This window comes from Podarcis filfolensis (assembly GCF_964270895.1).
Source record: "Podarcis filfolensis genome assembly, chromosome: 9".
Lineage (NCBI taxonomy): Eukaryota > Metazoa > Chordata > Lepidosauria > Squamata > Lacertidae > Podarcis > Podarcis filfolensis.
The window spans coordinates 4,879,546-4,892,773 of record NC_139610.1 but is presented as its reverse complement, the minus strand read 5'-3'; the positions used below and the strand labels follow the sequence as shown (position 1 = coordinate 4,892,773).

The following is a 13,228-nucleotide window of genomic DNA, read 5'->3' as shown; positions in this document are numbered from 1 at the left end:
TCCTTTAAAGAATTTTATTTGTGTAGAATTGAATTAAACAACAAAAGAAGAAGAAAAAATACAGGACTCTTCCCTTTCCCTCCCTGTCCCACTGAAGTGTGTTCTCATACAATACACAACTAGATTTCATTATGTAATAGAAAGAATTGAGAACTACAAAACTGGAACTTAAAAATCATTGCATATGTGGTCAAAGATTAGAGTCCCTACATTTTATAACAGAAACACTAAAGCAATGGCTTTTGTAATGCAATTTCAATCCTGGCAATGAGACACGGTTAAGCTTTTAGTGTTCACAGGACACACAGTTAGGAAACAAGCTCAAAGCCATTAGTGCCATGCAGTCCATATGAAAAATTCCTTTCTCTCTCTCTGTTATCAGCACTTCTGCTTTTCCATTAGTGATGGTTTTAGTACCACCAACCCTCCCCCAATCTCCCTGTAACCCTTCTGCACGGGTGTTATTTATTTATTTTACCATTTTAAAGTGATTTGTTTCAAACTGGTTTCCAAGGTATCTATTTGGAACCTAACATAGGCATAATGTTTAGAATAAAGCTGCACCAGTCACTGAATCCTTTCTAATCTTCTGTGCTTTTTTAAAGCACAAATTGTAAGGCATTCAATACTAGCTATTTCACCAAACTTCAATTAAAAACCTACACAATCTGCCCCCCCCCGTGGTGCATTATTCATTACCGAAGTTAATCAATAAAAATCAGCATCTTCGTTCCCAACTGACCTTAAACAGTGAGTCTTTTCTTTTGTTATAACCAGAACTCAGTCAACTTTACAGGTTTAGAAGAAATACCAATTGTTTCTGAAACATTGCCTTGCACAACTCACTGCAGCTTAAATCAGTGAATCCAGAGAAGCAGAAGAGATTAGCAAGCTGTGCCAAGTCAGTGCCAGATTATGACAAACCTTCCAAGGGTTCTCGGAAATGAGCCACATGGCCTTGGAAATGACTGGGGCAGCTACCATAAATGAAGGCTCATTTACGTAGTACAGCTGCTGTTGCATCCACAAGTGGCGCAACATATTGGAGCAATTGAGTGAGGTCATGATCTGACTTAATAAAAGCAGTAGGTATGTGCCTGCTACTAGGAAATTTTATTTTCAAAGGCTTGAAATTAACTTCCAAATTATCAGGTGAGGTTGGATATAAACTTTTGGTAGAAAAGAAATTAGTAAAATAACTGGTTGTTCTGTCAGTTTATTAGAACGCAGGCAGAGGGATCAGCAGGAAACACCACAAATCACTTCATTCTTCTTACACATAACAAATAGATTTAAATTTCAGCTATGCTACAATACAGAATAAGGGAAGGGAAAAGACAGCTTTCTTCAAAGCCTCAGTGTAACGTTATTTCTAATTACACAGTGCGAAAGCAGGTGCTCGGTTCCATAATACAACCTCTCAAAATATAACTGCAATCATATCCAAGTTGTCAGTATTTAAGAAGCCACTTGGTAACAACAGTAGGCTCTGGGACAAGAACAAATGTTAGAGTGAGCAGACAGCAACACCCTGTGGAGCAAGACCTTGCGAAAATCCATTGACTGCATATATAAATCAGCATGGGCTCTCAACGTGACACATGGGGTTCCATGGAAGTCATTTAGCTTTGTTTGCGTACTAGGGATAAACCCTGGTTAGCTGCTGTTGAATATGCAGGATTAGCACCTTCTGCTCATTAATTTCCCATTATAATCTTAAGCAATCAAGCTATAGCTTGAGGGTGTTGCTTGTTCTGCTTGTTAAGAAAGACAAAAGAAAACACTCAGTAAGAACTGATACATTCTAGTGGTTAATAAACTTAGACTCTAACCATGACAGTATATTTGAAGGTATTTAGGAGTCAGTCTTCTTTTTGTTTTTCTTCAGGAAGGAAGGTGTACGGAACTTCTTCTTCTTCTTGGACGGAGACTTCCCAGGAGACTCATCACCGCCGGCTTCGGCTGCTGCCCCCTCCTCAGCCAGTGGGGTCGCTGCCTCTTCACCCGGCTGAGATTGGGGTTCTGGATTTTCAGGAGGTAACTCAGTCTGGCTTTGGGCGAGATCTTTGTCACTTTTATCATCCTCTTTTCCAAAGGTTGGGAAGCCGAGGTGCTCTGAAGGCTCATCAGGGGTGAGATCCGGGAGGCTTTGCTTGAAAGTTGCAGCATCACTGTCATCGTTGCAAGTCTGGTTAGGCTGCCTCTCTAGTGGAGCAAGCAACAGGAAACATCTGTTAATGTGCGCCTGTTGCTGAAATGAGGGCTAACAGAAATTAACTGTGGAAAACCGACATGCAGAGCCAGGTGTTTTGAGTCTCTTTGTAAAATGGCCTTTGGACAGAGAGATGAAACTGAAATATTTATTCGAATTCTGTCTTCTCCACAATGCTTTAGAGTCAAAAACCAAAGTGTCAGAAGTTTAGATACTAAAAATTCTGCTGACTTCTTACATTTATTTATGAAATATTGTTCACTCTTCTCTATAAGCACACGGGTAAAGGGACCCCTGACCATTAGGTCCAGTCATGGACGACTCTGGGGCTGAGGAGCTCATTTTGCTTTATTGGCCGAGGGAGCTGGCGTACAACTTCCGGGTCATGTGGCCAGCATGACTAAGCCACTTCTGGAGAACCAGAGCAGCGCATGGAAACGCTGTTTACCTTCCCACCGGAGTGGTACCTATTTATCTACTTCCACTTTGATGTGCTTTTGAACTGCTAGGTTGGCAGGAGCAGGGACCGAGCATAAATGGAAGATGCATATGCTTGTTTCTCCTTATTTTGCAAAATAATAATAACTGGACTCAGTATTCAGACGGAGTAGCACTGATGACTTAATGAGGTTTTATGTTAGCCTCTCGCAGTGGCCCAAAAGACTGGCTTACACAAAGGCATTCAGTATGAAAAATGAAGCCACACTCTCTGCAGATGAAGGAGCTTTTATACAAAGCTCAGCAATGCTAACTATTGCTCCCTTATCCTCAAAAGACATCTCACCTGTATCTTCAAGTGGGCCAGAGTTTTGTGTGACTTGGAATCTTAAATTCTGCATTCTTTGCAACCTGATTCTCCATTTGTTCAAATATTACAGAGACACAGGGAAAGCAGAGGCATGAACTACCCCCGCTTCTGTTTCCCCTCTCGCACTGCAATGCAATAGAAGAAAGGAAACACGGACGTATATGGGTGATTCGCCTTCTGTTCCCCCCACTTTGGCATAATGCATGAATTGGCCTTCAGGATGGAAAAGCATGTTGTACTTTGCCATCTCCTATCTGATTCTTAGACACAGTCCAAAAATTTAATCATCATTAGGAAGGTGCCTCTATCTCTGGCCTTATAGGAAGTGAGAAAACACTACTGTGAAGAGCATCCTGGACATAAACAACAGGAGATGATCTTATGTAGATCAAATCTTAGCTAGCTCCTTGAATTACTAAGGATGTTCGGATCCACTGCACATGCTCTCCTCACATAAACACAGGGAAGCACAAACCACAGCAAAGTTGCAACAGCAAACATATCACTTTATTTCTGAGGCACTGGAGGTTTATGGCCACGGTTCTTGGCCCAATTTGAATTGCAGTGACTTTAGGTAACTGGTTCATTTCTAGTACTGCACCGAAAATACCATGCTGTGGTTTGTATTCTTTTAAGGTTAATTTAATATTGCATTCACCTTCTTTGTATTTGTATTTAACAGTTCTCTGTTTCATCTTTATTTGAAGCTTGGAACAGGAAAAACCTGGGATTTGTTAGCTTAGTGATGATAACCACTTCAAACTCAGCAAACCAAAACATTAGAAGTTTTAAAATGGGTTAGGATAATTTAAAAGCAGGGGGAAATGAAAAAGCTATTTGGAAAGTTAAAAGCTGCAATTAATTTCTTTTATTTAAATATAGCTCTTTAAATGTAGTTCAACTATCCTTCTGTTTTCATTGCTGCTGTTACAGCAATTAATTGCTGCCTTCACATGGAAGGAAGTCAGATGAAAATGGAGTCAGACCAACAGTCCCACTAGCTCAGCAATGTTTACACCTGACTTCACCAAGCGGGCACCCTCCAGAAGTTTTGGACTACAATTCCCATCAGCCCCAGCCAGTATGGTCATGCTCCTATCAGACCTGGCAACATACTGCTGTGCTGGTGGGGGTTGTAATCCAAACTGTAGTCCAAAAACATCTGAAGGGAACCAGACTGGCAAAGGTTGGTGAGTAGCAGTGGCTCTCAAGAGTTTCAGACAGCATATTCTCAGCCCTACATAGAGATTGCTGGGAACTGAAGCTGGGACCTTCTCCATGCAGGCAGATGCCATAATAGAGTTATGGCTCTTCCTCAAACTTTCTTGGTTTCCCTTTCCATTGTAACCAGAGAACATGGTTTGTTTTTCTGTAACCACAATCTCTAGTCTACATTAAGCCATGATTTGTGGCTGGCTTGCTGATTATGGCTTGTTAGGGAACCACAATCCCAATCTCTGGTTCAGATGCAACAGAAATGTAGGTCTTCCCAGTTTAACCCCTCATACGCCAGGAGAGGAGTGAAGTGGGAGCAATCAGGCAGCATGTGCCAGCACACTGCCCATTCATGCTAAATTGGTAAGTCTGGCCTTTTGTTATGTGCAAACATGGCAAAGAAATGTATGGATATGGCTTTAAGGAACAACAACAAAAACTTTTAACATTTATTCAGCTCAGCAAATTAAATGCACCTTTCCAATGGGACTTACAGTTAGATTTTACTTGAAAGAATTTCAGAGTCAAAAATAAATTGAAAATGTAAAGCTTACTGGATGCCCATGAAGAAGCACAGTAAATGCTATATAAAACAATGCAACTGATACAACCATGTGCTGAAAATGGCACTATAAAGCCACTCTCTAACATATGATTATAGTCCAGTTTGACATGAGAAGGAGAGGGGACTTTCCCGTCCCACAGAAATGTATGTGGAGTGCTGTTATGGAGGCATTTTAAGAGAAATACAGGCTACCAGATTTGCACTGTCTGCCCTCTTCTCTTCTTTGTGCTCCTCAGCTTGAAGAGAGGGGCTCAGGCTCCCTTCTCACAACAGGCAACGTGCCACTAAGTACACTTAGGAAAACAGACACAATCATGAAGAGATGAGCCTTTCTGAAACATCCTTTTGTCTCTTAAGATGATTTTAGTTTGTTGTCATTGATATAAGGAGCGATGCAACACTACCTTATTCTCTGCTTTACAGGATACATCAATGGTTTGGAGTCAAAATCAGTATGTGAACATCTACTTGGAGTGTTTTACACATATGGCTACCAAGTCACACTCAAGTCTAATACAGGCTGTATTTTTCTTAATGTACCTCTGATCTCTTTGTTCTGGTAAAGCAACTGAAATAGTTAAGCAGATTTCAAACTATGTAAAGGCTGACCAAACCAACATAGGGAGGAAACACCACAAAATATGCAAGAGAATGAAGCACAGCACAGAGAAGTCAGGATAAAGCAGCAGGAACAGGGATGGGATGAATACTTACTATGGCAACAGGTACTCTTTAGCATATCCACCTCCTGTTTGTAACGCAGCCACAAGAAGAAAAAAGCACAAGTAGAGAATCTATACATCCATCACAGCCATTGTGTTATATTAAAAGAATGGTCATTACCATTCTTATAAAATACAGAATGAGGTGGTGTGAAGAGACAACTTTGTAACAGACAAGTGATAAAATCCAGGGTAAAAGGGAAACACTGAACACATCTTAGATTACACCTGGTTTGAGTACTCAGCTTATTTTTACCAATTCACTGCAACAATAGGTCTGGTCTTGCTCTCATTAAGCAGAGACCTTAAAGAAATCAAATCTTTTAACTTTGAAACCTATGAGTAGAGGTGTAATCCAATTACAATAATGCTTAAGAAATGTGCAACCACCAAGCAGAATTTGCTAAAAAAATTTGCATGATCCAAAAACCCATTTGGGCAAGAAGATTTCCCCTTGCATTTCAACAACGGAAACAGCTCTAGACAGGAGTCCATATATCCAAGACCTGCGTCTCTCTGGAAGTGAAATCTCCTTTTGTTGGTAAGTGGGGCTCAGGTGCAGCAGTGGTTGGTGTGGCATTGCCAGTTACCGAGAGGAAGGGAGGCACAGCTGTGGGGAGCTTGGTGCAGCAGCGTTTGAGTGGTTCTGCCACTGCACTTGCACTGCGCTTCCTGCCACTTGCCCCTCCCCCTCTTGATAACTGGCAGTGATGAGCAGTGTTGGGAAGCCAGATCAGCAAAGCAGTGGCGCCCACTACTGCTCAGGGGGACTTAAGAGTTGCTGAGCACAGTGATCCTGCTCACTGGCGCACACTGGGACATTAGCTTCACTAATATCCTGATGGATGGCATTCTACAACTTGTGCCTGGTTTGGTAGGCAGCTACTATTTGGTAGCATAGATATTTCCTAGTAGCCAGCTGTGAGGTCAAATCCTAAAACAAAAGGTTCAAGATCAACTGCTGACAACTATTTCTGCCAATGAAAGTTTCAATGAAGAGGAGAACTGGAGAGGGGAGAGATAATGGCCGAGTGGCTGGCTATTAATGATCAAGAATCTTTCAGTACTGCTGAAAGGACACTCTGGGAACCCTCAGTGCAAAAAAATAATTTCAAAATTCTCTAGCATCATTTTAATTTCAGCAAATTTTAAATTCCATTCATGTGACTTTATTAATTTGACCATCCAAAAAGCTATTTTGTGATTTTCAATTCATTCTCCCTTTTCACAATATTTAGCTATGTTAAGTTTTTTAACAGCATGATCCTGTGCCAATTTACTTGGAAGTAAATCTAACAAACAGCAGTTACTCCCAAGTTAACTGGGAACAGGATATTAAAAGGGGCTCTCAAGTTGACTCTTCCTGATCCCACAAGCAATGAAAAAGTTACACTTGAAGCTGGAAATGATCCACAGGAAGTTTCTATTGCCATTATGGAATAGAGAATTTGGAAATACTGCGTACAGTTTTGGGAGACCACCACTTGAAGAGAGCGCCAAAGAGATGAGAAAGTTGCATAAGAGTGCAACTGAAGAGATCCAGTGCTGGAACATCTTCCCTATGAAGAAAGCTTAAAGCACTAGTGGCTTTTCAGTTGAAAAAAACTTAAAAGAAGCAGGACAGAGGTTTACAAAGTTGTGTAGAGTGCAGATAGAAAGAAAAACCTCCCTCCTTCACAACACAAGAACTCAGGATCACTCGATGACACTACTGGCAGCAGATAAAGGACAAAATGTGTAAATAATCCACAAATTAAAAGTTGATGTTGCTAACTAGCTAAGATGGCTTTTTAAAAGAATAAAGCAATTCATGAAAGAAAACTATTGATAACTCTATTAGACGGTATGTCACTTAATCAGGAGCTAACAAAAGGAGATGGCCATCACTTTCCATGTCACATGAGACAGAGCGTGGTCTTGCCCAATCAGACAGTCCTTGTGTTCTCAAGTGCACATTTCTTTATTATTGCGAACACAACCACTAGCACATTTAGCTATATGTTGCTCTACAGAATAAAATAGATGAACACATTTTTCTCTGATATCAACTGAAACATGAACACAGAGGTGCAGCTACACAAACTCTTAGCTCCAGGAGACATACCTTCCTCCAGTTTCACTGGAGTGCTGGGTGGAGTGCAAGCAGCAGGGTGCTCCAAAGAGCTCCTCTCCCTCTGCTGCCTGGCATCGTCTGAATCTTCTACAAAAGTACAGACAAGGTTAAACAGATCACTCTCACAATTCACATAACTGTGCATAAAGGATCTTAACTTTTAATGAAGAACTCTGTTCAGAAGCTGTTTCTAATGTAAATGAAAACACGAGTGCAACTGAGCAAAAATGTGCTACTAACTGTGCCCTATGTTAAAATAGATAGGGAAGTCTGAGGTTTCATTTTAGAATTTACTGTGGCTGATGACATCTGAAATTCACAGGAGGCAATGAATGGAACATTATACAAATTATAAACACAAACTGTTAAGGATTCCAGATTAGTCCAGCTACTATAGATCACAGAAAAAAACCATAAATGACCATTGCAAGGAACTTTGTTCAGCGGAAGCCTCTCTAGCAGGAAGCAATTAAGGAACATGGCCAACCATAAACTAAAGCGAAGATAATCACAAACTGGACTGGTCTCGCCCAGTTGGCAGCTTCATTGCCTGCCACATTGAGCTGTAAGATTTTTGTCAACATTAGTTCAACTGTGTGTAGCTGCTGCTGAAAAGCTATGTAATGACGTGCAATTCTCCATCCTCTTTCTACCCAACTAGTCAACTAAGAACAATCAGCCTGGGGTTACAGTTGCCTTGGCAATGCAAATATGTTCATTTTCTCACCCTCAACCACCCTGCAAACTGAATCCCATTGTTTCTTAAAGGTAAAGGTACCCCCAAACGTTAGGTCCAGTCGCAGACAACTCTGGAGTTGCGGCGCTCATCTCACTTTACTGGCCGAAAGAGCCGACGTTTGTCCGCAGACAGTTTTTCCAGGTCATGTGGCCAGCATGACTAAGCCGCTTTTGGTGAACCAGAGCAGCACATGGAAACGCTGTTTACCTTTCTGCCAGAGCGGTACCTATATATCTATTTGCACTCTGACGTGTTTTCGAACTGCTAGGTTGGCAGGAGCTGGGACTGAGCAACAGGAGCTCACTCCGTCGCGGGGATTCGAACCGCCGACCTTCTGATCGGCAAGCCCAAGAGGCTCAGTGGTTTAGACCACAACGCCACCTGTGTCCCTTATAGTAATGCAAAAGAAAAAAATCATCCTAAAGGAGAGGCAATTTTTGTTCAAAGCTCAAATGCAAGGAAGGGAACGACTGTTGTCTAGTGGCAAGCATTTCATGCTTGGGAGACTGATCCCTACGCAGCCGCGAAAATGACTGACTGGCCTTGGGCTCAGTCTCTCTTTCTCAGCCTAATCTACTTCACAAAGTTGCACTGAAAATAAAGTAGGCAAAGAGAGAACATATATGCCACCCTGGGCTCCAAGAAGGCCTGGATAAAAATGTAATCAGTAACCATTATAAAGACAATCAGTTTAAGCTGAAGTATCTCATGCATTAAACACACAACAATAACAGAGTCTTCAATTGCTGGGTCACCTTGTTCAAAATTTCTGGATGTCCCAATAATGTTAAGTCTTATGATTTTTAACATATATCAAATTATTATGCTTTACTACTTGAAGTTTCTAAATTACATCCGCTTTGTCTGAAAAACATTTTTCACAAGGGATGTTATGTTCACAAGGCATGTTATATCCAGTAAGTGTACTATTTTATACCTGTGTACACAATAGCTGAGCTTCACAAATCAACAAATGTACACTCTTACACAAACATCTGTACATGCATTGAGATTGCTTGTATCTGTATTCAGTGCAATGTGTGAGTATGTCTAGAGTTACTGACAACATAGAACAATGGGCAGTACTGGGCTCAGCAGGATATTCTCCCTCCCCCCCTTGTTGCTTCTTTGTGGTTTCAAACAGCTTTTTGTATATGTTTTATTGTATTGGGAACTAGCTTTGAGATGCTTTATAGCAGGGGTGGGGAATTTTTGGCCCTGAATGCCAGATTTCTTTCTAACTTCCAACCCATGGGCCAGTTTTGACAGCTGCTCAAGGCCATTCAGCTGTCAGAATTAACCCACATGGTGGGGTGAGGAAGCCCGCTTCCCCACTCCATTCATCAGCTTCGTGGATAATTCAATTCTGCCCTCTGCAGGGGTTTGCTTCACCAGTGCGTTCACCACAGATTCCACATGGCAGGATTAAAGCCTCCACTCACCAGCTGATGAGCGCAGAGTTCAATCCTGTTCTCTGTAGGAGTCTCCTCTGCCAGCACAGTCCCCGCAGGGAACATGCTGATGTGCTGATGAAGCAATACCCAGCAGACTGAACTCTGCTCCCAGCAACATCACTAAGTGACTTCATTGATTGTCAGGTGGGTGTGATTTGGGATGAGACAAACTGGAATGGCCCAGATTGGCTGGAGGTAACAACCCCCTGCTTTGTAAGAAGCAATTCATAAATGGAATAACAGAATTGCAATGGAATCTGATTATGTTTTAAGATCACAGTTCTATTATTTTTTGCTTTTCGAGCTCAGCAATATCATCAAGTAAAGGAAATCCATACTAAAACCATTTCAACTTCAACATGAAAGAGCAACTAAGTCTCCAAACTCTGTGCTTCCAGCAGAAAAAATGAACTACAGTAGCAGCAATAAATGAGTGTGTAGTTTAACATTGCTTGTTTCTTATCACTGAAGTTGTCTGCAAGATAATGTGTTGCTTGCCCTAGCCAACAAGAAGCCTACCGTCAACACTCCTCCTTTGTCTCAAGTAAGAAGCACAGCAGCAATACAGAATGTTTCTGCCAGTTCCTGTAACTGCTTGGTACATTGTGCAGGTTGGGAAAATGTCACAGCACAACCACCAAGGTATGATGAGAATCAACATGAAGGAAACTTATAAGGGAAGCCTGGCACATTTAACTACATATCCGAAGTATATTGACACCATGGTAAGGCAATTTAGAGTTCGGTAGACACAAACCTGACTGCCTCTGTTTCCTTTCTACTTCTCTGCGATACTCTTCTAGTTCTTGGTCCGTGAACTTGTTGAAGGGGTTTGGTCCTGTTGTGCTTACGATTACTCGTGGTTGGTACTCCTTCTCAATTATTGCCTTTGATGCTGTCACCAATTCTCCCTAGTTGGAAGAAAATAAATGTTTTGCATGAAATAATATACAGGGCACTAACAGTGCCTGAGGGCTAAAACAATGGAAGAAATTATTCAAAATCTGATTAAAAAAACAAGACTGAAAAGATTTTCATTTAGAGAAAGTAAGAATATCCATTTCATCACATGGTTATTGCATTATGACTACATTCCGCAATAGAGCGAGACTAATGAGCTCCAAACTTGTGAAGAGTTTTCAGGTGAAAGACTGCCTACACACATAACAAATTAATAATGGTAATAATAATAATAATAATAATAATAATAATAATAATAATAATACTCATTTAACCCACTACATAAGAACAGGCATTTCAGGGATAGCATCACACAAACATCAGTGTTTCTGCCACACTATATCCACTCTTAAGCAGCACAACAAAATATAGCATCACTACACAATATTTAAAAGCACCCCTTGGAAACAGCGGGAACCAAACTGTTAAAAGGTTCAGCTACTACAAGTCCAAATTAACCTTGTCCAGAACATTCAAAAGTGGGGACAGGCCTTCAGGGAAGGCTTTCCTCTTGTGCAATACTGACCAGAAATTCCCTTTTACACTTCCACTGGGTGAAAAATCTTGACAAGGTCCACAGCCACGTTTTAAATGTGTGCTATAAAATTACATCTTTGTCATAATTTGCACTGGAGGCACAAAAACATTTAACGTCAGTGACCACAGGTGTCTTTATTTGGAAGAGCAGTCCCTCATTCTTCCATAGTCCTGCAAAGGAGGGCACTTCTTCCAGGACGTGGACTCAAATAACACAAAAGCTGGGCTATATTGTTCTTTCACTCTTTCAGGTACTTTTAAACTTACAGAAAGAGCAAAGCTCACCAAATCATGTGGGAAAATATGTCAGTCTCAGCCACTGAAGACTATATTAGCACCCCGCACAGAAGGAAATCATTCCCAGGAAGAAACAAGATACTCAGTTCCCCCAGGAAAGATGGCAGATACATCTTGTCAGCACCTAATACTCCATGAAGGACATATATCAGATGAGTTAGAGAATTTCAGACTCTTCTGATCAGATTTCAAAGGCTCATTTCTGGCCCATATCCCTGAGTGCCCAAACTTTGTTGGAAGATACTAGAGGATGCTCTTGTTGACCGGTAGAGAACTCCGATGTCTGTTCCCTGAGCTTAGATTCCAGCAGTAAAAAAGGTGAATGAGCAGGAGAGGGAAAATAAATAAACTGTGAAAGGAGTCAGATATCAGAGGATGCTCTAATTCTGAGACACTTCCTATGGCAGTCAACTATATTTTTGTCACTTTTAATATTTTATTTTATTTCAATATTTGAGGTTACACTTTGTCACTCAACAGATGTAACCTATTCTACAGTACTAATAACTAACCCAAACTTGATTTTTATTAATTATGATTACATACAATTGTGTTTTAAATAATAATAATAATAATAATAATAATAATAATAATAATAATAATAATTTATTTATACCCCGCCCATCTGGCTGAGTTTCCCCAGCCACTCTGGGCAGCTCCCAATAGAGTGTTAAAAACAATACAGCATTAAATATTAAAAACTTCCCTAAACAGGGCTGCCTTCAGATGTCTTTTAAAGATAGGATAGCTGCTTATTTCCTTCACATCTGAAGGGAGGGTGTTCTACAGGGTGGGCGCCACTACCGAGAAGGCCCTCTGTCTGGTTACCTGTAACCTCACTTCTCACAATGAGGGAACTGCCAGAAGGCCCTCAGCGCTGGACCTCAGTGCCTGGGCTGAATGATGGGGGTGGAGACGCTCCTTCAGGTATACAGGACCGAGGCCGTTCAGGGCTTTAAAGGTCAGCACCAACACTTTGAATTGTGCTCAGAAATTCATATTCAGTTTCATCCTTTTAAACAAATTTCTTACTATGTTCTGCTATTCTTTTTCTGTGGACTTCACATATGAAAAGTTACTTTTTAAGTAGGCTAGAAAAGAGACATTGCACATACCTTTGTAAACCAAGAAAACTTTAATATAAATATCAACTGGGGGGGAAAGGTAGGCTAGATAAGGCAGTCAACTATATTGATCAATACTACTATCAATGAAGCACTGAAAACTGGCCAGTTCATCTTGGGATAAAACCAATTCCAATGTCTTAGCTCAGCCCGGTCATATATTGAAGTACTTGTAAGCTGTAGACCAATGTTGGGACACTGTACTGACTTCATCAATGAACCTTTAAAAACTCTAAAAAGTCAATGGCCAAGTCTGAAGAGAAGAGCCAGGACAATGTAATTCAATGTAAAAAGATGCAAAGCAATGCCAGAAAATTCCACATATATCCTCATGGGGACTGAACTGGCAGTGACTGACCAGGAAGGAGACCCTGGGGTGGTAGGGGAGAGCTTGAGGAAGACATTGACCCAGTGTGAAGCAGCTGTGAAAAAGGAGAATTCCATGCTATGGATCATTAGAAAAGGAACTAAAAACAAATCCA

General features: G+C 41.0%; 1 protein-coding gene across 9 annotated transcripts in view; it reads right to left on the bottom strand.

Annotated features, from left to right (window-relative positions):
• ADD1 (adducin 1) overlaps window positions 1-13,228 on the bottom strand; it is a 46,566-nt gene continuing 33,338 nt past the window's right edge. For 5 of the 9 annotated variants that reach the window (XM_083630292.1, XM_083630289.1, XM_083630291.1 and 2 more), the window contains 3 exons: window positions 10,586-10,739; window positions 7,627-7,722; window positions 1-2,205 (listed from right to left, as the gene is read on the bottom strand). In XM_083630292.1, coding sequence (XP_083486418.1) covers window positions 1,856-2,205; window positions 7,627-7,722; window positions 10,586-10,739 — 600 coding nt within the window. In that variant the 3' untranslated portion in view covers window positions 1-1,855. Of the gene's footprint in view, window positions 2,206-5,514; window positions 5,549-7,626; window positions 7,723-10,585; window positions 10,740-13,228 lie in introns of all 9 variants that reach the window. The other 4 variants (XM_083630294.1, XM_083630296.1, XM_083630295.1 and 1 more) reach the window with 1 other exon arrangement.